The 25,981-nt window shown below is 38.7% G+C and overlaps 1 protein-coding gene across 6 annotated transcripts in view; it reads right to left on the reverse strand.

Moving 5' to 3' along the window:
* The window catches only part of GLRA2 (glycine receptor alpha 2), a 176,909-nt gene that overhangs the window by 79,999 nt on the left and 70,929 nt on the right, over positions 1 to 25,981 (reverse strand). For all 6 annotated transcript variants that reach the window (XM_027608192.1, XM_027608190.1, XM_027608191.1 and 3 more), the window contains 3 exons: positions 21,230 to 21,312; positions 18,144 to 18,281; positions 16,202 to 16,416 (listed from right to left, as the gene is read on the reverse strand). In XM_027608192.1, coding sequence (XP_027463993.1) covers positions 16,202 to 16,416; positions 18,144 to 18,281; positions 21,230 to 21,312 — 436 coding nt within the window. The remainder of the gene's footprint in view (positions 1 to 16,201; positions 16,417 to 18,143; positions 18,282 to 21,229; positions 21,313 to 25,981) is intronic.

Genomic DNA, 25,981 nt, shown 5'->3' on the forward strand with positions numbered 1-25,981 from the left:
GACATACCCCTAATGGTTCTCTGTGCATGTGTCCCAATTTCAGTGTGGCCAGGGAATCCCAGGAGTGGTGATTCTACCTGGACACAAAGGGGAGTATCTCTTTGCTCTCAATACAAACCACAGTACATTTGATCCCCACGACTTGGGGTTGGGAGACATAAACTCAAAACTCTTCCTTAGGAGTTGTTTCCAGTAGAGGTAACATGAGACACACATCTCACATGACCGAATTAACTTCACATGAAGAACAAATTAACACTTCTCTGGGGGCCTTCAAAGACCGTGACTGAATATGCACGAAAGAAATGCAAGAAATTGTCTTGCATTCTCATATTTTGACGTGTACATTATATCCTTATGATACAACCCATTTTCTTGTGAATAGTGACACAGATTTTGACCATAATACTTCTCTTGTTTGCTTCTTTACTAAGAAGAGAAGGTTCCTACTCGTAAGCTACCACTTACCACGTAGTCTCACGACACACAGGTGTTATATGAACTGATCCTGCTGAGGGATGGCGTCACCATTGGCTCTCAGCCCCATGTGTGTAGTCAGAGTCCAGTTTTGCTGTCTCTTCATTTTCTCAGTGGACACAATAAAGCTGATTTATAATTCTGCACTTATTTACTCTCATTGCAATTCAGAAGGTTCATTTAAATGCTAACTGCTTGGTGCTTTTCTTTGAAGAACTGCTCAAAAACTGGGTCTCTGTGAAGCACTATGCATTTTACAAAATGATTTCTATGGAGACACTAGCAATTGCGGGAGGATTTGAGAACCTTTATCAGCTTTCCTGTCTTCTCAGGTTAAACTTGCCATTGGCAATTTTGCCTGCTGATGCATGATTAACAGAACATATAGGATTTTTACTCATTTCCTAAGCTTTATTATTCATTTTAATACTACACTGACTTGATTTTAACCCATTTAAATTATTTATTCCAAATTTCATGGAAAAATATATTCAAACATAAAGATTAATTCACTTAATTAACCTTTTGATTAAAAAATAAAACCCCAGTACTTATCTATATGGATTTTCCCCCTTGAAATAGACTGCAGAATTGCAACTTAGAAGCTGTGTTTCAAGTGGCTACTAATTACGGTCAAATCTACATGGAAGAGGAATTAAAGGAATTAACCTATGCACGCTTGCATGATTTCTTCCCAAGACCCTTGTTGAAAAATAAAGGTGCTGCTGTTGTAACGAGTGAACATTTCTACCCCCTGTGAGTCAGATAGTCTTTAAACTGTTTCTGCGGGACCTCAGAGTCTAGTTACTAAACCCAAATGGTGTGGGCTGAAGTGGATGGTTTCATTTATTAATCCCACAGATTTCTTTCCTCTGCTGTTGTGTCTCATCTCTGGCTAGAAACAGTGGAGATTCAAAGATGAACAATATATAATCATTGCCCTAAAGGTGAAGATTGTTTAGCAGAGGAATAATGAGAAGTGCAAAAATAACCATAATATAAGGCAGAATGAGATAAAGGACCAAGGAGAGGAGCTTAACCAGTCTACAGGAGGAAGAAATTTCTCTTGGGGACTGGGGAAGGTGCCCAGAGACCTTACATTTCCTTATTTTTCTACCTCACTCCTGAGTATAATCAACATTCTGGCTAAATAGGATGACTTCTCCCCCCAAATCTTCGGTGCTTACTCATCTCTGGTATTTATTTCAAGTCTTCTGTCATTTCTGCTTATTGTAATCCTATCTAATCTTAATACATGAAGTCAAATATTGCTGCCTCCATTAAATCATTCAGTTTTTACAAACCTGATATTAAGATATGTATCTCCCTTCTGTGACATCCCGTAGCACTTGCTTTTGGTCATCTTTGTATCTCTGCTTCTTCCTATGAGGTCAGGGTTTTTTTTATTGGAATATAGCCACACTCATTTGTTTATGTATGGTCTGTGACTGTCTTCATGCCATAGCTGGAGAGTTTAGTTGCGACAGAGACCTTATGGCCCACAATACCTAAAATCCTTACTATCTGGCCCTTTGCAGAGAGTAGTTGCTGACTCTTGTACTAGATCATAAATTCCTCAAGGGCGGAGACTGACTCTTGTACTAGATCATAAATTCCTCAAGGGCGGAGACTATCAGCAGAGAGTAGTTGCTGACTCTTGTACTAGATCATAAATTCCTCAAGGGCGGAGACTTATCTTACTTTGACCTACTTAATGCCTAACATAGTAGGTGTGCCTTGAGTATTTATTGAATCAAATCAAGCCTAAATGAAGTAAATAATTATGTGATTTAGTGACTGCATCCACGGGGGGCAAGCAGGGACAATCAAGAGAAATTGACTTGTAGAGAGGAGTTGCCGAATGGGAGGTTAAGGCCCCCTCTTCCCAAAGCAGTCCAGAGTGTGTTATAAAAAAAGAGTCAAGAGTTATCAGTCAACTATAATCCTAAATATGTTGGAATATATCACTTTGAGGCACATCTTTTGATGAAACATTTTGTAGAGCAAAACCAATTTTCCCATTAGGATATTAATATTCATGCCCATACGTCCTAATTATTAATTTCTTTACAAAACATTTGTTCTCGGTCTTAGAGTTCATAGACCATGTGTTAATAAATGCAGTCTTCATTGACTCATTGACTAGAACCACTGCACTCTTAGCATTACAAGCTAATGCTTGTTCTGATAATTATTTCATTATCTAAATTGTCACATTCAATTTATTTACATCCCATGTCAAATTTTAAAAATAAATCATGGACTCAAAACCATCAGTGAGTTCCACTTAAGGCCAAGAGAGAATAAGAGGGACCAGATTTACCCTCCATCCTGAATCACTAAAAAAACTCTGGAGAAAACATGAAAGAAAATGGATTTCAAGGCACTAGACATCAGGCAAAAAGGATAGTGATCCTTAAAAGATGGAAAACAGATGCAGTCAGTCCAGCTATTGCTGCAGTGTACTGTTTTGAGAGACCTTTCAGGTCATGATGCAGAGAGGATGAACAAACTCCCAGAATTGAAGAGCTGAAGCTGAGGGTCTGGGAGTCCACGGAGTCTAGAGTTCACAGGGTAGAGTGCCAGAATGGAGAGAAGAGCCAAGGGAGACAGACAATGAGTTCCAGAGGTCTGAAGAAGGTTCCTCCAGAGCAGTCAGCAAAGTACTCCCGTGAGGAAAGTAAATAAGGCCAGGGAAAGAATAGCCATAAAGAACTAGAGGAAAGGGGATCTGGTGTTCTCACAGGGCCGAGGATAGCACTTGTTCCCACAACCAGATTAGAAAACCTGATCATTCAGGGGGCATTGCAGTATTATCAGCTAATTACATACTCAATTTGTGTAACTCCAGTGGGATGTGGGCTCTCAGGAAGGCTGGGCACATGTATATCCTGCTTACTTCTATATGCCCAGTGCCAAGCATAGTGGCTGGCTCTAGAAGAAGTTCAGTACAGTGGTTCATTACACCTAAGATGCCAGTATTGGAAGATGTGTCGTTATTTTACACGCCACTGAGAAAGAAAAACATCTCTAATTAAACTGTGATTTGCCTTCAGTTTTAAGCTGCAACCCAAACTCAGAGCTGTGAAAACAGGAAAAAGTGCATCTTAGAAGACAGGCTCTACTATGAATATTAAATAAAACTGAATGAATAAAGACTAGTCCTATAATGTATTTGCATATTTGCAGACCATACTTTCTATGGAGTCCCACAAAAAGAGAAACCCATGCATATGGTTTGGAACCAACAAGTTTATGGGTAAAGGGAAATGGTCTTCTCTATGAGCCAATTACAAAACGTTCATTCCTTTTTTTAGGGATCTTTTCATTAGGATTACATAAGGCGGGAAACACTATTAGGTACCGATTTGTTTAATATCTTGGACCTTCAAATTCTCTCCAGTGACAGAAAGCTGTTAATTTCCCTTTTCATAAGAAAGGATTGTTTAGCAAGTGAGCAGGGAACAGCAGCGTGAAGCAACGTAAAGGGTGAGACTGTTCCGGGGAGAAGTCAGAACTGGATGGAAAATTCATTATGATCCGTCAACACTGTGTCTCATAATGTAAGAATATGGAAGGGATCTCTAGGTTACCGAATCCTTTGAGCCTCTTCAGTCAACCCTCAAGCATATAAATTGCAGCAGTCGTAAAGGATATCCATTTTAAAGGCTGAAGGGACATTAGGTGACTATAAAATGAAGACAGTAGCATAGTAAGAAAGGAATAGAGTAGGGTCCAATTAAGTTTGAATTCTGGCTTTGGCACTTATTAGTTGTACAACCTTGAGTTTCAATCTATTTATCCCGAAAATGGGACTAATAATATCTAGCTCATAGGATTGTGGAGAGGGTTAAATAATATATGAATGAAAAGCACTTTGTAGCAAGTTTGGAACCTAGAGTCAATAAATATCAGCTTTTGTGATTTTTGTTCTGAAAAAGGAAGAGGAGGAAACAGTATTCTCTATTGTTTCTTCATTATTTGTGCAATCTCGTTTTTTTTAAAACCTCTGTATTAAAATATTTTAAAGTACCAGATCAAAAAGAAAATTGAAAAAAAAAGAAAGAAAGAAAGAAAAAAGAATGGCTTTGTGCCGAAACGTTCTTGTAAGCTCATTTGGGGAACCTGTATTTTTTTTTGCTCTACCAAACAACTTTTATTCCTCTTCTTAGAAACAAAATGTGCCATTTATATTGGAAACACAATGTACCAGGATCACAGCTATACAGTTCAGTAAATCACCACAAAATGCACATGCCCACATAACCACCCAGGTCAAGAAATAGGACATTCCTTGACCCCTGAAGCTCAATCCCTCGTGGTCCCCCCCAGTCACTAATCCCTCTCTACTTCCCAAATCCCACCATATCTAGTGCAAACACCCTAGATTAATTTTGCCTGCGAACATATTTTTCTGTGCTTGTTAACTTTTCTTCAACATTAGGTTTGACAGAGATTCATCTCTGTTGTTAAGTGTGCCTGCAGTTGTTACATTTTTGTACCTAGTATTTCATTGTATGAATAGGCCACAACTTATTTAACCGTTTTGTTGTCGACGATCACCCAATCTGCTTTTGTTCAACCTTTTAGTTGGCATTAAATGATAGATAATGGCTTATGTCCGGTGGGGCTCTTAACATAATCATACCTGTGAGCTGATGAAAATGATGGTTAAAATGCCTACAGCTGACCGAAGCAATAAACAGCAACTGAGTTCAGTCAGAGAGTCTGCTGAGGAGGACCGCATAACGGAAGCCTTAGGAGCCATTAAAAGTCCTTTCATAATATGATAGAGGACAATCAGGCAAGCATTGTCTCTCCATCCAAATGATGAACAAAGTTGCCAACTGCATTCAGTACCCCGTGAATACAATATGCATAGCCACAGACAGGGATTTCAGAGCCTGGAAAATAACTCCTCTCACAGTCAAAACTTCCACCTGTAATTAGCATGGTATGGACAGCGTGTTGGAACTTAAAATTCTTAGTTCTTCCTTCAGGAGGATTTGAATTGACCAGTGGTTTGAATCTTAGTTCTTCGCTTGCTAGAAAAATAACTTGACAAATTACTTAACCTCTTTATGTTTCCATTTCCCTACCTGTTACCTGATGATGCAAAATCGTGCTTGTGTTATCTGTTTGCAGTGACACGGCCTCTGTAAAAGGGTTTAGCACAGGGCCAGGCACGTGGAAGGAACTCCGCAACTGTTAACTATGAAAGATGCTGTGGCGCCATGAGTAGTCATTAGGCTTAAACAACAGATCTCACTCTGTATGAACGTGAGCAAGTTACTTCATTCCTCTGTGCATTGGTACCATCATCTCCAAAGTGAGGATAATAATAGTATCTAGTTCTGAGTGTTGTTGTGAAGTTCAAGTGAATATATATATTCTGGTACATGATAAACACTGAAAACATTTCCCCGGACCACGCCAAACAAAATTCAGAGCCGCGGTTCTCAGCCCTGGCTACACATTAACATTTTGTTTAAATTCTGATGCCTGGACCCTACTGCCACATAGTTCGATTTCATTTGTCTGTGGTGAAATCTGAGAAAGCTTGAAAATTTCCTCAGCTGATTCTAACGTGCAGCAAAGTCTGAGACCCTCTGCTTTAGTGACACTTTCTTTTCAGGCCCATTAAGCTCCGGCAGTAATTCTTATTACTCTGATCACCGAACATCAGAAACTGTTGAACATGGTCTTCTTACAGTACTTCAGCAGTAACTACTGAGGGCTGCTTTTGTGTAAGTCACACAGGTTATGCAGAGTCGCACGATTTCAAGTAGGGCAGGGACACATGGGCCGTAATCACTAAGCCAGGAGTCCAAAATGCAATGCAATGATTGATATAAAGCACGAAGTACTGTGGAGGCAAGGAAAACAGCCATTTACATTTTATGGAGCTTCATGAGGGCTTCATGTAAGAAGTGGCATCCACTTCAAGCAGATTTTTTTTTTTTAAGATTTTATTTATTTGAGAGAGAGGGCACCAGCGGGTGGAGGGGCAGAGGGAGAGGGAGAAGCAGACTCCCCACTGAGCAGGGAGCCCAACGCCGATGCCGGGCCCCATCCCAGGACCCTAGGATAATAACCTGAGCCGAAGGCAGATGCTTAACCCACTGAGCCACCCAGGTGCCCCCACTTCAAGCAGATCTCAAAAAATGAGAAGTGAATTCACCTTCATGTCATCAGTTTTCATTTCCCTAATAGGATTGCTGAGACTCTTTTAACAACACAAAAGTTTGAGATTTTATAAGATCAAGTCATATGTAGTTTAGAAAATATTTCACTACTCCAGTTTCATTAAGGCATAGTTAATTTTGGAAAGCAAATGGAGTTGTCCCCCCACCCCCCGTTATTGGGAGGGATGGAAAATGATGTGCTTTGGTTATACACAGTTGGCTTCAGATTGGAGCTCATGACCTCTCGAGTCCTAGATGCAGTCCAAAGCATTCCTTAAGTTTAAATGCACAGATAGTCTTTGATGACGTGTTAAAATCAGAGGAAAGCAAAAATCCACTTGGTTTTTGTTAGGTAAATAAAGGGGAGTATTTTCTGGTGTCTGGGCCCCTAAGAAAAAGTAGAGCATGGCACCTGTGGCCCAGAGTGGCTGTGGAGAGCTCGGATGGGGAGAGCACTGGGTGCCTTCACCAGGACTCAGAGGCCACCCTTGCATCCAAACAAACTGGAGCAGCAAGAAGGGGGAATGGACACTTGCGTTGGCACACTGAGAAACTTCCAAATTAGTTGTGACCGTGCTGAGGAAGCAAAACTTAGATAAAAATAGTCTGTCTGCATGCTCTCTCATCATCTAAACCATTGTTGTTGTATTATTATTTCTTTGGCTACATTGCTCTAAGAGAAACAGCTATCAAAAACTGTACATAACACTATTTGATATAGTCAGTCGGAGAAGTGAAACTTGAAAATAATGTAATTATGTTACAGTAACATAACATAGGCAGTCAGGATTCTCTGTGGTAATGAGTAGCCAGCCAGTTAAGGAAAGATGGGCCCCTGGCTATGTGGGCTCCTTTTATTTGTTCGGTATCCTCGAGAAAATTTAGATGGAATTTTCACAATGAATAGACTTTAGAGATGTATATATTCATTCATTCATTCATTCATTCTATCAACAAACATTTCCTGAGCATATACTATAGGCTAGGTGTTTTAGGAAGCAAACTAGATAAAGATCTTTGCCTTCATGGAGTTCATAGTCAAGCTAAGGGAAACAGGCAATATACAGGAAACATAATCTATAATAGAGTTTTATACAAGTCATAGGGTTGCTATAAGGTAATAAAGTATAGTGAGAAAGCAAAAAAAATGAAAAGTTGGGTCAGGGTATGGATGAGGGCATGGGTAAGGTGATAAAGGCCAGAACAGGCTTTACTGAGGAGGCAGGATTTGAATAAAGACTTGGAAAAGGTGGAAAAGTTTATCATGTAAATATCTGGGGGCAGAGCATTCCAGGCAGAGAGAACAGTCATTGCAAAGGCCCCGGGGATGACAGCATGTGCCTGGCATATTCAGGAAACTGCAGGAAGGCCAGTGTGCCTAGAGCAGTGAGCAAGGAAGTGGTGGTTAGCTGGCTGTCATCTTGGTAACTGAGATAGCTGGGCCACGTGTCTCTCATCATTCAGAAGGCTAGCCTGGCCTTATTCACATGGTAGTGTGTACGGGATCCCAAGAGTAGCAGGAGAAAGCTAGCTACAATATGCAAACATTTTTGAAGTCTCTGCTTATGTCACAATTGCCATTGTCCAGCATGCCAAGGCAAGTCACACAGTCAAGTTGACAATGTGGGAGGAGCCTGTTACCCAAAGGGTATGGATACAGAGAGGAGAATCATTACAGCCATTTTTTGTAAAAAAAAAAAAAAAAAAAATCTACCCCACTGTCCTTACTTTACTAAATTATAATCTAGTTTATGTATGTGTCAGTCTTCTTAAGAAGTTCTGTTTCTTTATGTAGTACATGTTCCATAATAGTTGATTTTTCCCTCACTGTGTGGCATTTATAAGAACCAGAGACATTTAGGCTGTATGACCTAGATAGAGTTACCCATTTTAGTGAAATGGAAAGAGAGAGTTCAAAATAATCCTTTTTGAGGTTTCTCAAAAAGTTAAAAATAGAACTACCCTATGATACAGTAATCACGCTACTGGGTATTTACCCAAAAAATACAAAAACACTAATTCAAAGGGATACATGCATCCCATGTTTATTGAAGCATTATTTACAATAGCCAATCATGGAAGTAGAAGTAGCCCAAGGGTCCTTTGATAGATGAGTGGATAAAGAAGATGTGGTATGTATGTGTGTATGTGTGTGCATGTGTGTGTGTGTGTGTGTGTGTGTGTGTGCGTGTGTATCAGAATATTATTCAGCCATAAAAAAGAGTGAAATCTGGCCATTTGCAATGACATGGATGGAGCTAGACAATATAATGCCAAGTGAAAATAAGTCAGAGAAAGACAAATACCATATGATCTCACTCATGTGGAATTTAAGAAACAAAACAAGTGAGCAAATGGAAAAAAGAGACAAAGCAAGAAACAGGACTCTTAATTATAAGAGAACAAACTGATGGTTACCAGAGGGGAGGTGGGTGGGGGGCTGGGTGAAATAGGTGATGGGGATGAAGGAGGGCACTTGTGATGGACAATGGATGATGCATGGAAGTGCTGAATCACTATATTGTATGCTGGAAACTAATATAACACTCTATGTTAACTATACTGGAATTAAAATTAAAAAAAAATAATAATCCTGACCCTTAAAATGCTATCCCAAAAAAGGTTTATGAACCTCATCAAGACTTGAGCAGAAGCACAGCCTGGGTAGCTTTTCCCACTGTCAGCTTTCCAACAACATTCTTGAACTAAAGTGCCATTGGTGCTCCAGCTCTGTCTCAAAAGAATTCGTGCACTTCATCTCTTTGCATATTTTTATCAGACACTCACTATATCAACAACTCTTTAATTTGCTGTGTCTCAGGAAATGCTGGAAGAGAAAGTTTATGTAGTCTCCCATATATGCAGACATCTGGCTAAAGCAAGCAGGCCTGCAGATCAACTTGCCAAAGCTTGGCTTTCTTACTTTTCAACCTTTTATCTGAGGACTAAGTAAAATCCTGATTTTATAAGACAAAATTATTCCCATCTTCTTCCAGAAAAACCCATCTGACCTAGGAGATTCATTCCAATTCGCTGGGGATGTACTTGATTCAAGGAGCAATCATCTTTATTTTCTTAGAGTTAAAACAGACATCCAGACAAATTCTTATTTCAAAACTTCTGTAGGTATCAGCCTTGCTGCTTTCATAGTTTCTCTTACTGCAGTCTCTAGCTAGAAAAATTCTCATGGGGAATAAAGCAAGACCAAACATGGTAAGATTATGGCCTCTTTTGTTTAAAATTTCAAGCTGTCCTGGGTTTGGCAGCTGCTTGAAATGGTCCAGCTGGTCTTAGTTGACCAGATGGCTGAAAAGTAAGGGGAAATTTCCTTATATAGGACATAGGGCATCTTGGTTAATAATAGCCAAAGATAATACCTCTGGATCCTTGCTTTGAGGTGATGGTTAAGGATCTGTCAGAGTCACCTGCACACCACATCATCCCAACTGTCCCCTACCAACACTGGCTCTCACCTCTACAGTCTCTGGGCTGCAGCTACAAATGAGGACTCAAGACACATTTAGGAGTGGCTGCAAATCATTCAGCAATAATAGCAAACACAAGTAAAGGAAAATTAATTGTTTAACTCTGGCCACACTCAAAGCCTGCCTGATGTCTCACAGCCTTCAATTCATCCTGATATTTTCCTGTGGGTTGAAAAGACAACAATACACCCAGCCTTTAGTCTACCACTAGGAGTTTTGTGCTCCAAATAGAACATTACCAGCAGAACAGCTTCTTGGAAGTTGGCAGAGATGTATATTTAAAAAACCAATTTTACAGTTTCAAATGGGAAAGCACCTATGGAACAGATACCATGCTGGTATTTCATTTTCCTGTATTTAGGGAAGAGATTGAACTTTTGAAAACCAAATCAAACCAAACAAAACCAGACCAAACCAAACAAAAACCACAAAAAGCTTTGGTTGGCAGGAAAGCAGGAAATTAACTTGGAATCAATATACACTACTTGAAATGTGCTTAAAATTTGTGAAGCATGTTGGAAACCTGCCCAGAGTGTCTTCTAGAAAATCTTATTTTATAGGTGTAGCCCAAATATGAGTAGGAAGTCCTCATTGCCTGGAAAGACTTTTGCCACCTTCTACAGTACCTATTTTATTTTCTTCATAAATTCAGCTCAGGCTCCCTCCTTCAGGCCATTTTCCTAACACTACTTCTCTCCCTCCTTCTCTGCCCTCTTCCTCCAGCCCTTTTCCTCCCCCTCCATTTCTCCCTACTTCATTTAATAGGTTAGGCATGCTTCTGGATGTCCTTATATTCCACATTGTTTAATGGTCACCATTCCAGGTATCTGCCTCTAGCATACTAGATGACAAGTTCATGGGGGCAGGGACTATGTTTTATTTATCTCTGATTTCTCTAGCCCCTAGCACAATGGGTGGCACAGAGAAAACATTCAATAACTGTTAGTTGAATAAATGAATGGATGAATGAATCACCAATTAAATTACACCTGGCATGCCACTTGACCATAAATTTTTTAACACTGTATATTCATTTACTAACTCAATCTTTACTGAGCATCTACTATGATCCAGGTGTTGTGCTAAGTGGTGATATGTAAACAGATGACATCAATGGAGTCCTTACCTCATAGGACTAAAGCTCTAAAATTAAGTATGTTCATTCATAAGTATAATAGTATGGGAATGGGATATTCTTGTCTCAGGATGTCAACTAAAACCTCACTCTGAAGGGAGACTCTACACATATGCATGAAGGATACAGGACTTGCTAGAACAAAGCAAATGCTATCTAGAGACGATTGCACTCCATAGCCTGTACCATTACAGAAGACTAGACATTTGAAAAGAATTAATTGAAGTAATGGGATTCATGGATATTGAGAGTGCTGTGGCCTTTACCCTATTCTCCTAAAGATGGGGAGAAGATGGTTTACCCTCACCCTGGTAAGAGAAGAGACTGGCATCTCCTGCACATGTCATGTATCTGCTGAGCTGCTGAAATTCCAAAAGGTTGCTCCTGGATGAGAGAGTAAAGGTGTTATTAGGAGAGCTTGTCATGTGTCCTCAGTAGTTTGGGTTTTGTACTAAAAAATGAACACCAATACTTGTTTCTTACCTGGATAAATTCTGAAGGCAGTAGGTTAGCTAGAATACCCAAGATGGTAGGGTAAAAGCAGATGCATTAACAGTTAAGTTGCATTTCCACTATTTAGCAAGGCAATGAACACATATTCTTGGTGGGCCAAATAAATGGTGTGGAAGATAGATGTGAATTATCTTCAAAACGTGTCAACCAGGAGGGCTATCTACTTGAGTAAGGAGAGCCGGGGAGTAAGAAATTGTATGGGATATGCTGCTAGGAAGTGATAGATAAGAGGAAATTATAAGACACCAGCCAGAGATTGCATTATTCATCCAGGAATGGTGTAATGTGCAGGATCCCCAGGAATTATCGAGGAACTCAAGTTCAACCATCAAGAAAGCCAGTATTTGGAGGCCTGCCATTAGAGAAGGCAAGAGTTCAAATACAATAGTGTTAGTCTTGTACAACTTTCTTCCATCCACTCTTTCACCCTCAGCCCTCAATAAGTAGAGAAGCAAGCAACAGGAGTGGGGAAGAGAATTGGAAAAGCAAGGGTAAGAGCTGTGAAAAGCAAGGGTAAGAACAGACAACATGTCCACCTCGCCGGACATCTTCAAGCCAAAGGTTAGGCCTGGGCTGGGGGCAAGGGAGGAAAAGAACATTGAATTGGTTGTGAGACTGAAGTTTTATTTCAAGCTAGCTGATTTTTTAAAAACCTGATAATGGACTGTGCTAAAGGGGCGCCTGGGTGGCTCAGTCGTTAAGCGTGTGCCTTTGGCTCAGGTCATGATTCTAGGGTCCTGGGATCGAGCCCCGCATCAGGCTCTCTGCTCCACGGGAAGCCTGCTTCTCCCTCTCCCACTCCCCCTGCTTGTGTTCCCTCTCTCTCCGTGTGTCTCTCTCTGTCAAATAAATTTAAAAAAAAAAAGGACTGTGCTAAAGTATTTATCACCAATACTTTAGCTGTCTATTAAATTGTAAAACACATGTTTGTTCATTCTCGGTCTAATGGCACGGCATATAGTAACTGAGACCCTATGGAATCTTTCTGAAGTGTCCTCCAGGGACAGGGAAAATAGAACCAACTGAGGATGTTTAATGGCAGTGATTAGAGAAAAACAGAGCCATTGCTTATTCAGCCGCTCTAGAGCTTAACCCATTCAATAAATTGCCTACCTATGAAAAACACATACGTGGGTGTATACGCACACACATGCATATGACAAACTTTGGCTCATCTCATTGGCATCATGATTATAACCAAATAATGGCCATCTGAAGAACATGGTATCTTCTACTCATAGGCCATTTATGAGTCTTCTAATATTACTAATATTACGGACAGGGAAAAATAATAAAAACGAGAATGAATTGAGTGCCTACCATGTACAGAAACTGGGCTAAATGATTTATATAAGTAATACCTCATCTCATCCTAGTTCAATTTTTAAAAGGAGTAGATAAGGTTATTCTCATTTTAGAAATGAGGAAACAGGCTTGGAGAGGTTAAGTGAAAAGAAGTCTTTAAGATTTAGATCTGGGAGGCCTGCCTGTATTTCCAAAATATGTATTTGTGGATATATTCTTAACTTCCCAAAGTCTACTTGAGAACTTCTGAAAAGGGAAACATAGTCCTTTAGAGAAATTCCATTCCTCTGTGGTATATGTCATATTATTATGAGATTCTTCCATATATTAGAACTCTAATATTTTCTGTAAAACATTTATGCATAGAGTCTGTGTTAAGTGTATCTTCTACATGGTTTCACAAGGGGAAACATGGTTGTTCATTAACTTCTTTATCCATTCAATGAGGATTTATTGATCATTTAGTGTAAGTCACACACTGTACTAGGTGCTGAAGTTAACATGATGAACAAGACAAAATTTTTGCCTGAATGGAAGATATTGGGCATTTTCCTACAGATTGTCCCTCATTTGCTCTAATCATCCTCAATTTCTTCTTTTTTCCATTGTAAAATAAAGTTGAAAAAATATATACACATGTCTTCTAGAACACAGTGAGACACAAGCACTCATATACAAATATATTTATAATGATCACACTTAGAAAAGCAAATAACAAAATCCTAAATATCCAAGATAGTAAGATAAATGATTGTTAATATGCCAGATAGGCTATTATGTCACTGCAAAGTATGTTCATGATAGATTTTTAATGCTATGGAAATGGCAGATAGTACATAATTGTCTTTTTAGACAGTTTTGATCCAATTTTCTGTGTGTTCATGTGTGTGGGTTTGCCTACAAATGTGCATCAAAGAAAGGCTGGAAGAAAATATACCAAAGTCTTAACAACAGTTACTTACTGGATAGTTAATGTTAATGATATTTTCTGTATCTTCTATTTTTTCTCTAACAAGCATGTCTTATTTTGAAAGTGCAAGGTGCATGCCTAGTCTGTAAAGGGTATTGCTATAGGCTCTGGAACAACTGTACAATCAGCATAGTGGGGCATCTGCTTGGGGACTACAGTGTTTATAAATTAAAATGAGTACACGTGTGTGTGTGTGTGTGTGTGTGTGTGTGTGTGTGTGTGTGTGTGTGTATGGTCAATTCTTTATTTTCCATGACTCACTTTTTATCCCATTTTCCTTTCTCACTGTAATCTATGTGAGTCACATCTCCCCACAGTCAGTTGAGAGCCAACAATGTTTAATAATAGCCCAAGAAGAACATATGTAGGAAGATAAACCTACTGATGGCTAAAGGATAACCACTATGAGTTCAGAGCCAAGTATAAAATGACTTTTAAATATACTATCTTTTAGTTTATCTGAGTTCCTGATTGCCTCTGCAGACAAAGATCACTGATCAGTGACCATTGATTTAGCAATAGTGTTGACCTTTGATGTAGAATCATAATAGCTAATAAGAATGAATAACAAATTTAGAAAAACAAAAGCTTCCATTTTGAAATTAAATGACTACTTTTTCATAGCAATGGGAGTTTGGAGGCTATAAATGTCTTCTTTTTTGACATTATCTGCTTACAACTTGTAACCAATACTTCAGCTATCTATTAAATTGTAAACTACATGTTTTGTGCATCCTGAGGTTCAATGGCATGGCATGCAGTGATGGCTAGAACTAATAACTAACAAGTCATAAGCAAATGAACCTGTTTGGGTTGGGGCACACTGTGGATTAGAATTTTTATTAGGTAAAATTGATTTGTTATTATGTAGATGAAAAGGAAGCAGTTAGTATTTCTGATATCTGTATTTCAATAGAAATACAAGTATTTTATACTATTTGTTATTCTAGAAAATTAAAAATTAAATTAAAAAAATTAAAAAGTGGAGCTGGATCTATCCCTTTTTATCCCTTTCTCAGTCTTCGATACCACACAAGCTGATCATGGAGAGGCAAGCTAGACATAGCTTATGTCAAATGTCGCACAACTGAACATAAGCTCAAGCCAGCAAAGATAGGGGATTATACCTCAATTATTTGCTGGAACTAGGTTTTGGAGAGACTGCCCAACCAGTATGAGACAGTGTACAGTGATTACTAAATTGAACTCACGCTCCTGGAAAATTGAAGCCAGCGGCTCAGTGTACTCAGTGAAAAGGAAACACACACAGGTACACTTCTGGAGTGCTGGGACATTTCACAAACAGGACATTTATCATTGTTTGCTTAAGCAATATTTACAAATATAGAGGGCCTGCCCTTACATAAAAATAAATTATACAGCCATTATGGATTATTATTTGAAGTGCTACAAAATGTCTATGTGTACCTGTTATCCATCTCATGCTTCTCTGTCCACCCGCCATGGTTGTCAGAGTTTTCACCATCTTGGAAGACTCCTCTGTTCTTTCTCTAGGTAACTATGTCACTTGAAAATAATTGTGTGTCAACCATTAAGGCAAATTAAGGAATGACAAAGATTTGTGTATCTACTTTGCTGCACTCTAATATTTATATTTATTTCTCATATATACTCATTGACATGGCTTTTCTGTGTAAATTTCCGGGAGCTTAATTCAAACTTATTATTGTAAATGACTTCACTGAGCACATGAATCACAATAGGCTCACCAATAAATACTTGATAGTACAGCGTAAGTTGCATCAATCTTACTCTAATTCCTGCAAACTTCATGGCTCATGAACAACATGAGGTCAAAAGCACTCAAGGGCTTCTTAGACATAATTCCTGAGCCATGTTTCTGCCTTCACTCATTCCTCTTCTCTCTCAACCCTGATTCTCCTCTCCCCTAATTGATCTGATCAGGAAGGTCCCCCATGTCCTCAGAGCTCTAATTCTCTCAAACTCAGCTCTTCATTCTCTTATTGCATTGCACCTCCACCAGTACCACAGGATGGCAAACATTTCTGTCTTCACAGAATTCTCCAGCCCAGAAGACCTTTGACAACCCCTCCCTCCCCCCCCCCCCCCCGCCTCCTGTCACTTGTTGTCAAGTGAGGAGACTTCTTACCTTTGGCAGAGATGCCCTGGAACCTGAACTCTGGGTAGTCATTGTTAAGACAGTGGTGATGCCCAGTGCAACCCTAGCAGGGGCTGCATCCATGTTTATCCAAAAGGAGACCCAGGACAAAATGACTATCAACAGACTGGGGATGTACATCTGGATTAAATAGTATCCCATCTGGCGTTCCAGGTGAAACTTAACCTCGATGCAGGTAAACTTTCCTGAAAGAAGGAAATAATGATTTAAGATCCAATTTGAATTTATCTTTCCCATTCTAGCCTCCCACTGTTTAGTTTTTAAGAGCATTACAGGTGGATTTGGAAGATTGCACAAAGTGCTAACCCTACATAACCAATTCAACTCTTTTTCAACTCAACCAGTAATGGAATTAACAGTTGTGAGAATGAGTGATCTTAAGAGTCACTGGACTAAGGGCGCCTGGGTGGCTCAGTTGGTTAAGCATCTGACTCTTGATCTCAGCTCGGGTCTTGATCTCAGGGTTGTGAATTCAAGCCCTTCATGAGCCTACTTAAAAAAAAAAAAAAGAGTCACTGGACTGAATGATTTTTCTAAATCTGTGCTTGTAGCTTGATTATTTAGACAGAGCTTCAGAATTTGCAAGACAATCAGAAACTGACAAGTAGAAATAGTCACATTTTGTGAGGTTATAATATGTAATATATAACATACAGTACATAACCTGCAGTATATATATATAGCATATAATATATAACGCATAATATGTAACAGTTGAAAATAGTAAAGTTCACATGGGGCCCTCAAATTATTTGGATAATTGTGTATCTATCTTTGTGGCCATCCATAATAAGAGAAAAATGTATATTTGTATATGACATGCATATAATCTAGTCCTTGTAACAATTTCCTAGCTTTCTGGGTAGTTGCTTGAGGACATTTAGAATATTCCTAAAATCTGTTTACAGTGTTACAGTACTTATAAAAAGAGTGTATACAAAGATATTAAAACTTTTAACATACAGTTAAGAGACAGGTGTTCCTGCCCCTTGCCACTTTTCTTCCCCCTTAATTGGTTTGGAGACAGAACCCTGGAAGGTAATTTGGCTTAGTCCACACAAATTATGAGAGATAGGGTTGGATTCCTCTTCGTCAGGAAAAACACTTTGGAACCAGGTTTTGGTCACTTCATAAGAAGCACTATTGACTACTGGGATAAGTGTTCGTGAATGTTCTATTTAGCAAGGGACCTGAAGCAGTCACTGAACAAACTATCCTGTCTAGCTTGCCTCTCCATGATCAGCTTGTGTGGTATCGAAGACTGGGACATTTGTAGGAAAAGCCATCAACTTTACTGGGCAGGCATGATCTTCTAGGTAACAACATAGGCTCACTTGTTACTACCTCCTCATATTCTCCCTCTGACCTGTGTGTCTATCAGCACTACCGACAGTGCATGGCTTTAGAACCAGCTGAATTCCCACCAGCTGGTTTTCATCCAAATTCTTATCACCGTCAAGGACTGGGGAGCACAGCAACTGTATTTCTGGGTTTACAAAGTCCTATGTGGTTATTCCTCTCTTCCACTAAGTCAGAAAGTACAAACTGATCTGAGGATCCAATGTCAAGAGTGGACGCCGGGAACGGGCCAGAATTTATACGTTTCCTGCACTATATACAAGGTCTTGTACACATTTCCTCAAACTCATTTGACAGCACATGGTCAGCAAGGGAACAGCAAAAGAATCCCAAATCTTTTTTCTTCTGTCTCCATTTTGGAGAAATTATCTATTGTGCTCACTGACTTATTCCAGAGGGTGCAGGCATCTTATCTGTAAAGGGGGTTTTGAGCCAAGGTCTATGCCTTGTAGCTCCATTTTCTTGGTAAAGATATAGCAATCAAGGTGATGTGATATATAGCCCACGCTGCAGATAGAGCCCACTTGGGTTTAGCAGCTGAAAGTAAACTTACCAGTGTTATAATGCTTTGTGCAGTAGCCAAGTTCCTTCTCTTCTTTCAAAATAAACTGAGGCAGGGTCAGTCCTTCAGCAACTTGAACTGGACCGTCGCTTAACCACTCAAATATCAGGTCATTCATCGTGTACCCAACTGGAGTAAACAAATCATAGTGAAAAACTTAATGCATCTTTCCAGGAAAGCTTGAAAGTCTAGCCATGTAAAGAACAAACAAGGAAACCATCTAAAGCAGACACATGCCCAATCAGTTCAAGATCATTTTTAGTAAAGGAGCTACAATCATCGTGACAACTACATGTCATTGGAGCCAAAGAAATTGAAGGGAGCAAGCTATTTCTGAATGATTTTTTCTGTGTAATGGGAGAATGGAATCTATAAAGTCCATTTTCTTCTGCCCTCTTAATTTACTAAATCTTTCTGAAGAAGAAACAAGTAAATGAACATAAAAATCCTTTGAAGGTTGTCTTTATTTTAGAAGGAGTTGTGTCTGTGACAATCCAGTAAGACAATCTAATTCATGGCACTAGTCTTAGTATTTCAAATGAAAAGCATTCTTCTGTTTTTATTAAATGAGAATGAATTAATCACACTCCTGCCTAAAACACCTCCATTGTAAACTTGGCCCCTCTTCTAGGGTATTTTAGCTTTGTTTTCAGAAAGCTTATGTTAGGATCATAGGGAAAGGGAGGGAAAACTGAATGGGAAGAGATCAGAGAGGGAGAGAAACCATGAGAGACTCTTGACTCTGGGAAACAAACTGAGGGTTACTGAAAGGGAGGTGGGTATGGGGATGGGGTAACTGGGTGATGGGCATTAAGGAGGGCATGTGATGTGATGAGCACTGGGTGTTATACGCAACTAATGAATCATGAACTCTATATCAAAAAGTAATGATGTATTATATGTTGGCTACTTAAATTTAAATTAAAAAAAAAGAAAACTTATGTTAAGGTTCTTATGGTCAATCCTCGGTTATTTTACCAAGTGGGGGAGATGTAAACAAGCAACCTAAAAAGAAGTTGTGGAATAATGCAAATCAGGAATATCCATTTGTGCTAGTATCTTGCTAACTGGGCCCACTCATCACAATGATTAATATGAAGTAAAACAGATTCTCCATCATATAAGGTCATATTGTTCTATGAATCCTGAGCCATCCAAAGTTAAGACTGTTATCAGTTTAGTAAACCAGAGTTAGCTCTTAGTTTCCAAGCTCCTGCTAACTAGGTCATTATCTGTTAAGTGCTTCTGGATCTTTTTGTACCCCAGAAATGAAGGCTGCTATTCCTTTAGGCATCTTTTCTCTCCCTTCCCTCTTTGTGATATTGAACTCTAAAATGAGAGTGAGGAGGACAAGGGATATTATGTGAGGTCTTGGTGGGCCAATAACTTCAGCATATTTATTGAGTTTATAGATTCTTGTTTACTGCAAGATAGTGACTCACCAAAGCTACCCAGAAATCAATGAAAAGGTTAATTGGAATCTACTTTCCTCTTTCTTTGAGCCACCTTTTCTATTCAAAGCCAAAAAATAAAACATGAAAAGCTGGGAATTAAAAAGAGGAGCCTATATAAGTATTGATGCTCCACAAAGAGAATGGCCAACCCTGTCTCTTGCACTGCAACACTATATGAGTACTTGTTGGGTTTCTCCAACCAATGCGAGAAGCTCATATCCCCATATCCGTGTGACCCTATATCCTTATCTGGTCAGCTTCTTACTGGCCACCACAGTAATAGTTGTTGTCAGCCATCCTGAAGCACCAGACTGGGGCAGACAGACGAGGGAAGGAGATGGGGAAGGAGGAAGTAAGTAATACCAGGGTAAAAGAGGAAGGAATAATTCAAAGTTAGTGGTAAACACTTTGCGGCTGCTTTGGTTTCATTACTTCTAGGGCCTGCAAGGACCAAGCATATTTACTAATTGAAGTTTTTTTAAGTCTTGGGGGAGCCTCAGATGACAGCTATGCTTGCTGTTTTACAGAGAATATAAGTGTTGGGTTGAGGCAGGAGAGAATTTGGGGCAGGAAAGGAGACACAAAGAAGGAACCATTATATAAGAAAATGTTTTTCTCAACTTTCTTCTCAAGAGAAGAGGCAATAGGGAAACAAATAAATACATAAAGCCTATTATAAATCAGAAATTCTCATTTTGTCCCTGACAGCTTCTTAAAACAAAGACATTTCATTATTTTTGTTTATTTCTGTAGGGAGTTTCAAGGGAAATCTACAGTGATTTTAAGTGATCAGAAGGAAACCCTGTCACTGCCTCTTTTTAAATAATAGTTGATGTGTCTTTTTATCTTTATTATTTTTCTAAACCAAGAAGTTAAAAGTATTTGCTTGCCCTTGCTTCATTAAATCTCCTAACATCCCTGTAGGTCAGTATTGCTTATTATTCTCTGCACTTTACAGAGAAAGTGACAGAACAAGCCAAAAAAATGTTCATGTCTCTTGCCTAAAAATCCCATTACCTTGGAGGCATCAGCAATGTATGGCATGTGTCAAAGATGTCAGTGACATCAGGGCTAGGGCAAAAAGGGGATAAAGTAAATTACATTTCTCTATTTTCTTCCCCATGCCTTTGTGGATCCACTGCCCATCTAAGGGAAATGCCTTTTTTCCCATATCATCTCTGGCCCCCCTGTTCTTGTATCCTCCTCTGGCAAAGGTCCCTGTATCTTGTCCTCAAATCAGTTATCCCGTCCTGACAAAATTCCTCTGGGGTGATGGTCTATATGAGCATAAGATAGAAAGAAATACAATTTTCTGATGAGAAAGTGATTCATTTTAGAGATTGAATGACTAATAATCTTAATTTTCCCAGGAGACATTTGCATTTCAAATAAAGGTTACTAAATCGGGTTTGTTTTTTGAGGAAGAGAGAGTTATTTGGCATTTTACTTGAAAGATTGTCTGTGTATGAGACATGCACACTTGCTTATCGTTCCATTAGGGCCTTGGGATTTGGTAATAGGTAGAGAATGAGTCTTCTGGGTCCTTTCTTCTTAATGACACACTAAAAGAACCGGGTCATTGGTTAAAACAAGCAGGCAGTCATTTCAACAGTGTGGACTTACAACTCTCCAGCTGCATTGTACAAGTCTGGACATCCATTGGAAAATTCTTCAAGTCCATGGGACAGGATAAGGTCAAGGTGAGTCTTAGCAAAGAAAAAAAAATTAAAAACAAGTTTTAGATCTGCGAGGTCTGAATCTTGAGAAACAAATCAACATTTGGCATTAAGCAAAGTGACACTGATTCAAATAATGAAATCTAAGCTCCACACAAGGCAATGCTTTCTATTTTTCAAGTGAACAAGTAGTCATTACTCTCTATTTCCCATCTTCCAGCCTCTGACTCCCACCTCAGTGATCTCAAGTTTATTTTAGAATCAACAAGAGTGCTGAGAAATAGTATCATATGACAACAATGGACTCTTACTCACACTGATGTCCAAAAGACATAAAGCTTATACTATTTTAGAGTTATACTTTGAGACAGGTGGACTTCGCTTCAAGGACAGTAAATGATGTGATAAGTGTAATTGGTTGTGATAGGCATTGGTTCTCCTTCCATCAAATGGTCAAATGTTTAACTCTTCCTTTGCTAACCCACATGGATAGGTTCACAATATATTGTAGCACTTATTCTAGAATTTTGACAAATCTGGAGCAAGTAATGCTTGAGTTAAAAAATCATTTAAGGATGGTAGCTTATACATAGTCTTCACCTCTCTGCACCAAAGAAAGGCTACTCCACTCCTTCTTTCCTCTTTCCTTAACTTTTCAGAGCTCCAGGCAGCTCTGACCATGCCTTGTATCAGGATATTGACTGAGCTGCTATCTCTTTTGCCATTTCCTTGTTTATTCCTCAAGGAGATGATGCACACCTCTTCCTCTTCAATTTTTCTAGACCTCAGATATGTAAGGAAGGAAATTGAGCATCAACAGATCTAGGTTCCTTTCCCAGTATTGCCTCAAACACTCTCTGTCCCCTAAGCAAGATCTTAAACTCAATAAACATTCATCTCCTTTTCAAAGGATGGGATAGGATAAAATGATGCTTATTCCCATTTAGCTCTAATATTAGCATCCCTGTTATTCTAAAGTTCGCTGCTCCAGATTTTGTTCATTTTCTCTCAGACATCTTTTACATGCATAGAACCCTCTGAGGCTTGCACGGGTACCTAAACTCTCCTTACTGTCATGCTCATTCTTGCTCTCCTCTCCTGGCTCCCTTCTCTTTTTCCCTTCTTGGCTTCATTTTATACATTCCATGCAAGCCAAGACAAAACAAAAAGTAGGGGCACATTTATGTTAAAGAAAAAAATGTTTGGGATTTGAAGTCAGATTAGGTGAAGAATCTATGCTGACAGTCTTCAGATTTTTGTGAAAATACAAGAATGATTGGGAAAAGCAAGATACAAAACAGTGCATTATAATCTCAATTATGTAAAAATAAGTTTTCAGTCTTGGAAATAAACACAACACTATGTTAAAAGTAAGTATTTCTGTTTGGTTGGATGATTCATGTTTTGTTTTTATTCTTTATTCAGCATTATCTGTGTTGACAAGTATAATTTATTTGAAGATGTCCATCTTCATGTAATTAAACATGCCTGTCTTCAAACAATAGCTGAAAGGTAAAATTATAAAATTCTGTCTTACTCAGTAATCCTTTGCTTTATTTTATTATTATTAAAATTATGCCATAAACATACAGTATTTCACCTTCATTGCTAAACAAATTACCTAGCTTCTGTGGGCTGTTCTGAGAACATAAATACCATGTTTCTAAAGGAAAAAAAAAATAGCTCTGAGTTCTAAACAACTGACTTAAAAATAACATTTTAGACAGGAAATATAATTTTTGTCAATCATAGAGTTCATTTAGAGATAGATATAAATGGAGATATAGATATTTAGATTTTTTTCCCACACCAATACTTTATTTTTTGGAAAACACAATATTGTTGAGATTAATGGCATGAACTCTTTAGGGGCAGAGTAAAAGAATCAAAATGAAAATTTCTAGTAATCAAAACTTTCTAAAACCTGGCACTTTATTAAGGGGGAAAAGACCTCAGCAGGATCTATGAATAGGGGTTTTGTTATTAACACAATGAGAATCCATCTATTCTCTATTTTTAAAATGGAAATATTTTCATCAAATAAAAAATATGTTCATCTGACAAAAACAATCAGGGGTCATGTGCATAATTTAAGTGAATCAAAACCAGAAACTGGAAATTTCATCATGATTTTGAAAAGTTTACTTTTGAGAAGTTAGAAAATAATAATAGTGGAAATGAATACAGCTTTAAAAAACATGCAACCATTCGTTTGCTATTGGAAACAACCCAGTTTTAACATTCTTAATCATAGGCTTGCTGAATATGATTCTTTTGTGAAGTGAACCTTTCACATTTATTTAGGGAGAAGAGGTCTCACACACAATTATTTTTGCCTTTGTGGAAGATCTCACAATCCTACAGGGACCCAGAATTCTTAGGGTAAAAACTATGAACAGTATGGAAAACCCCACTGAGAGAAATTCCCAACAAGCATGAAACTCTCTCTGAATTCTGTCTCAGCTGAGAACTCAGCTGGTATTTTCCTTCTTCCTCATTTGTTTTTCTAATTTCCTTTCTCAATAGGTTTTGTATTGGAACCCAATGGGCACCAATACAAGGAGAAAAGTTAACGGTTCATAGTTTGCTACATCATGTCATTAGCTGAGCAAATGGAAAAAGATTGTAAAGACCTAATCAATCCCTTCATGGGTCACAGAGCCCATAATTTATGATGTCTTGTTTACCACACATCTGCAGGCCTGAAATTCAGACTTGCCCTCTACTTATTTTTCCCTTTTTCATTGGAGTATACATTAAACACAGTAAAAACATATAAATCTTAAGTTAGAGAGCATGATGATATTTTACATCTTTATCCACCTATCTAAAAAGCACCCACATCCAGATTTAGAATATATCCATCACTCCAGAACTTTCCTTGTGCTCTCTTCCCTGGAAAGAACCTTCAAAAGGAAGTACCACAGCACTGTTTTTATTTTTAAGCTATTTTTTTATTTTAAAAATGTGACTTTGGGGGGATTAGCTTGATATTATTTTGGTTATCTCTACTGAGGTGTAGAAATTGCACCAAATAAGACTGACACAACATTATACTAAAACGTGAACAATTTTTCCTCCAAAATAGATGCTCTCCATCTATTTTGGTGGATCTTACAGAATTAAATATTTGAATTGCAACTCAGACTTTCTGCTGGCAGGTACTGCCTACAGCATATCAGATATGCTCTCTTCTTCCCCATGATCTAAAATATTAAGGCATTGCACCTGAAGGCACTGAGCTGAGACCACCCATCTTCCATTCGTTTTTTGTTAAATAACTCATTTCCTGAAGCATTATTACTACATTCCCCCACTGTCACTGCAGTGGACATGCATGCATTCAGGGTATCCCTGCTCCTGTTTGCACAAGGTAAAGAATAAAGTTCCCTTACAGGGGCCCTGTTACTTTACTGAGAGTAAGAAGACTGAGTACCCATTTCTATATTAAAGGCAAAAAAAATAAAATGAAGCACAGGAAGTCAGTCTCCCCAAATCTCACATCCCTTCCTTATTCCTCCCCTGTTCAGTTTACCTTGCCCATGAAACCGGCTCTTGGGTTTATACCTTACTCAAAGTTTAAATGACTGATAGTAGCAGACATTGTGAACTGTTTCAGTTACCCTTACATGTATCTCTCCCCTATTACAATGCAAGATCCACAAAGCCTGGAACTCTCTTTTTTACCATCTAAAACAGTGCCTGGCACAGAGTAGATAATCAGTAAATATTTGTGGAACAAATGAATGAATCAGCATCCTAAAGCTCTATGGGAGGATTTCAGGCTTTTGTTCTGTGGAAATGGGAAAGGACTGTGGATTTAGAAGAGAAGAACCTGGTCACCAGAGCCCAGAGGGTGTTGCCAAATTACAAGACAGGCAAGGGAAGCCAACAAAGCTTGCTTGCCCCTTCTGTAAGTTGCTAGCTGGTTCTTACTAGAAGTGAGGCAAATCAAGCTGAAGGAAAGTCAGGAAGCTCAGTCTACCTGTGCTTGAGCCTTGGACAGATAGCTGGGTCCACGGCCAGGACTGTTCTCACATAGCTAGAGAGATGCAAATTAATCATTTAACTTTCCATGGTTATGGTGAGCAGAAAGCTCCCTGACTCTTGAAGCAACTACTGGTTCATAAAGAACTCAGTGTTAGAATTGGGAGTTCATTCCCAATGAAAGAGGAGGGGGGAATAAAGCCATTTGAAGAAAAAAACAAAATTTCAGGTTAGAAATACAAATTTTAATGAGTGATCTGTTTGCTTGAAGCAAAGATTGCTAGTGTACTATTTTGGGAGAGTTGATTCTCATGGTTACAGTAGTCTGTCTTGCTTGGAGAGGAAGGACAAAGGGATATTTTTGTGTTTTTCAGGAGAAGCAAGAGTCTCTGGTATATTACTATTGTTCCTCTGTTAGGGCCAACGCTTAGCACACTCTATGTAGCACGCTGCAAAACCCCACAGAGGGAACAGGACCTATGGTGAGTTTTTTTTAGCATTAAAATACTTATTAAGGAAAAATAAAAATTTAAGTGATGACAATGATAGTATTAATAATCATAATTCTCTGAGCACCTGCTGTAGGTCAAGCACTCTTATTATTTTACAGTCATGGAATACCATCACATAAGGCAGTGTTCTCTTTGTTTTTGAGATAAGCAAATTGAAGCTCAGAGGTTAAGCCATTTTCCCAAAGCTACAAAACCATTAA

Source organism: Zalophus californianus, chromosome X (assembly GCF_009762305.2).
Source record: "Zalophus californianus isolate mZalCal1 chromosome X, mZalCal1.pri.v2, whole genome shotgun sequence".
Classification (NCBI taxonomy): domain Eukaryota; kingdom Metazoa; phylum Chordata; class Mammalia; order Carnivora; family Otariidae; genus Zalophus; species Zalophus californianus.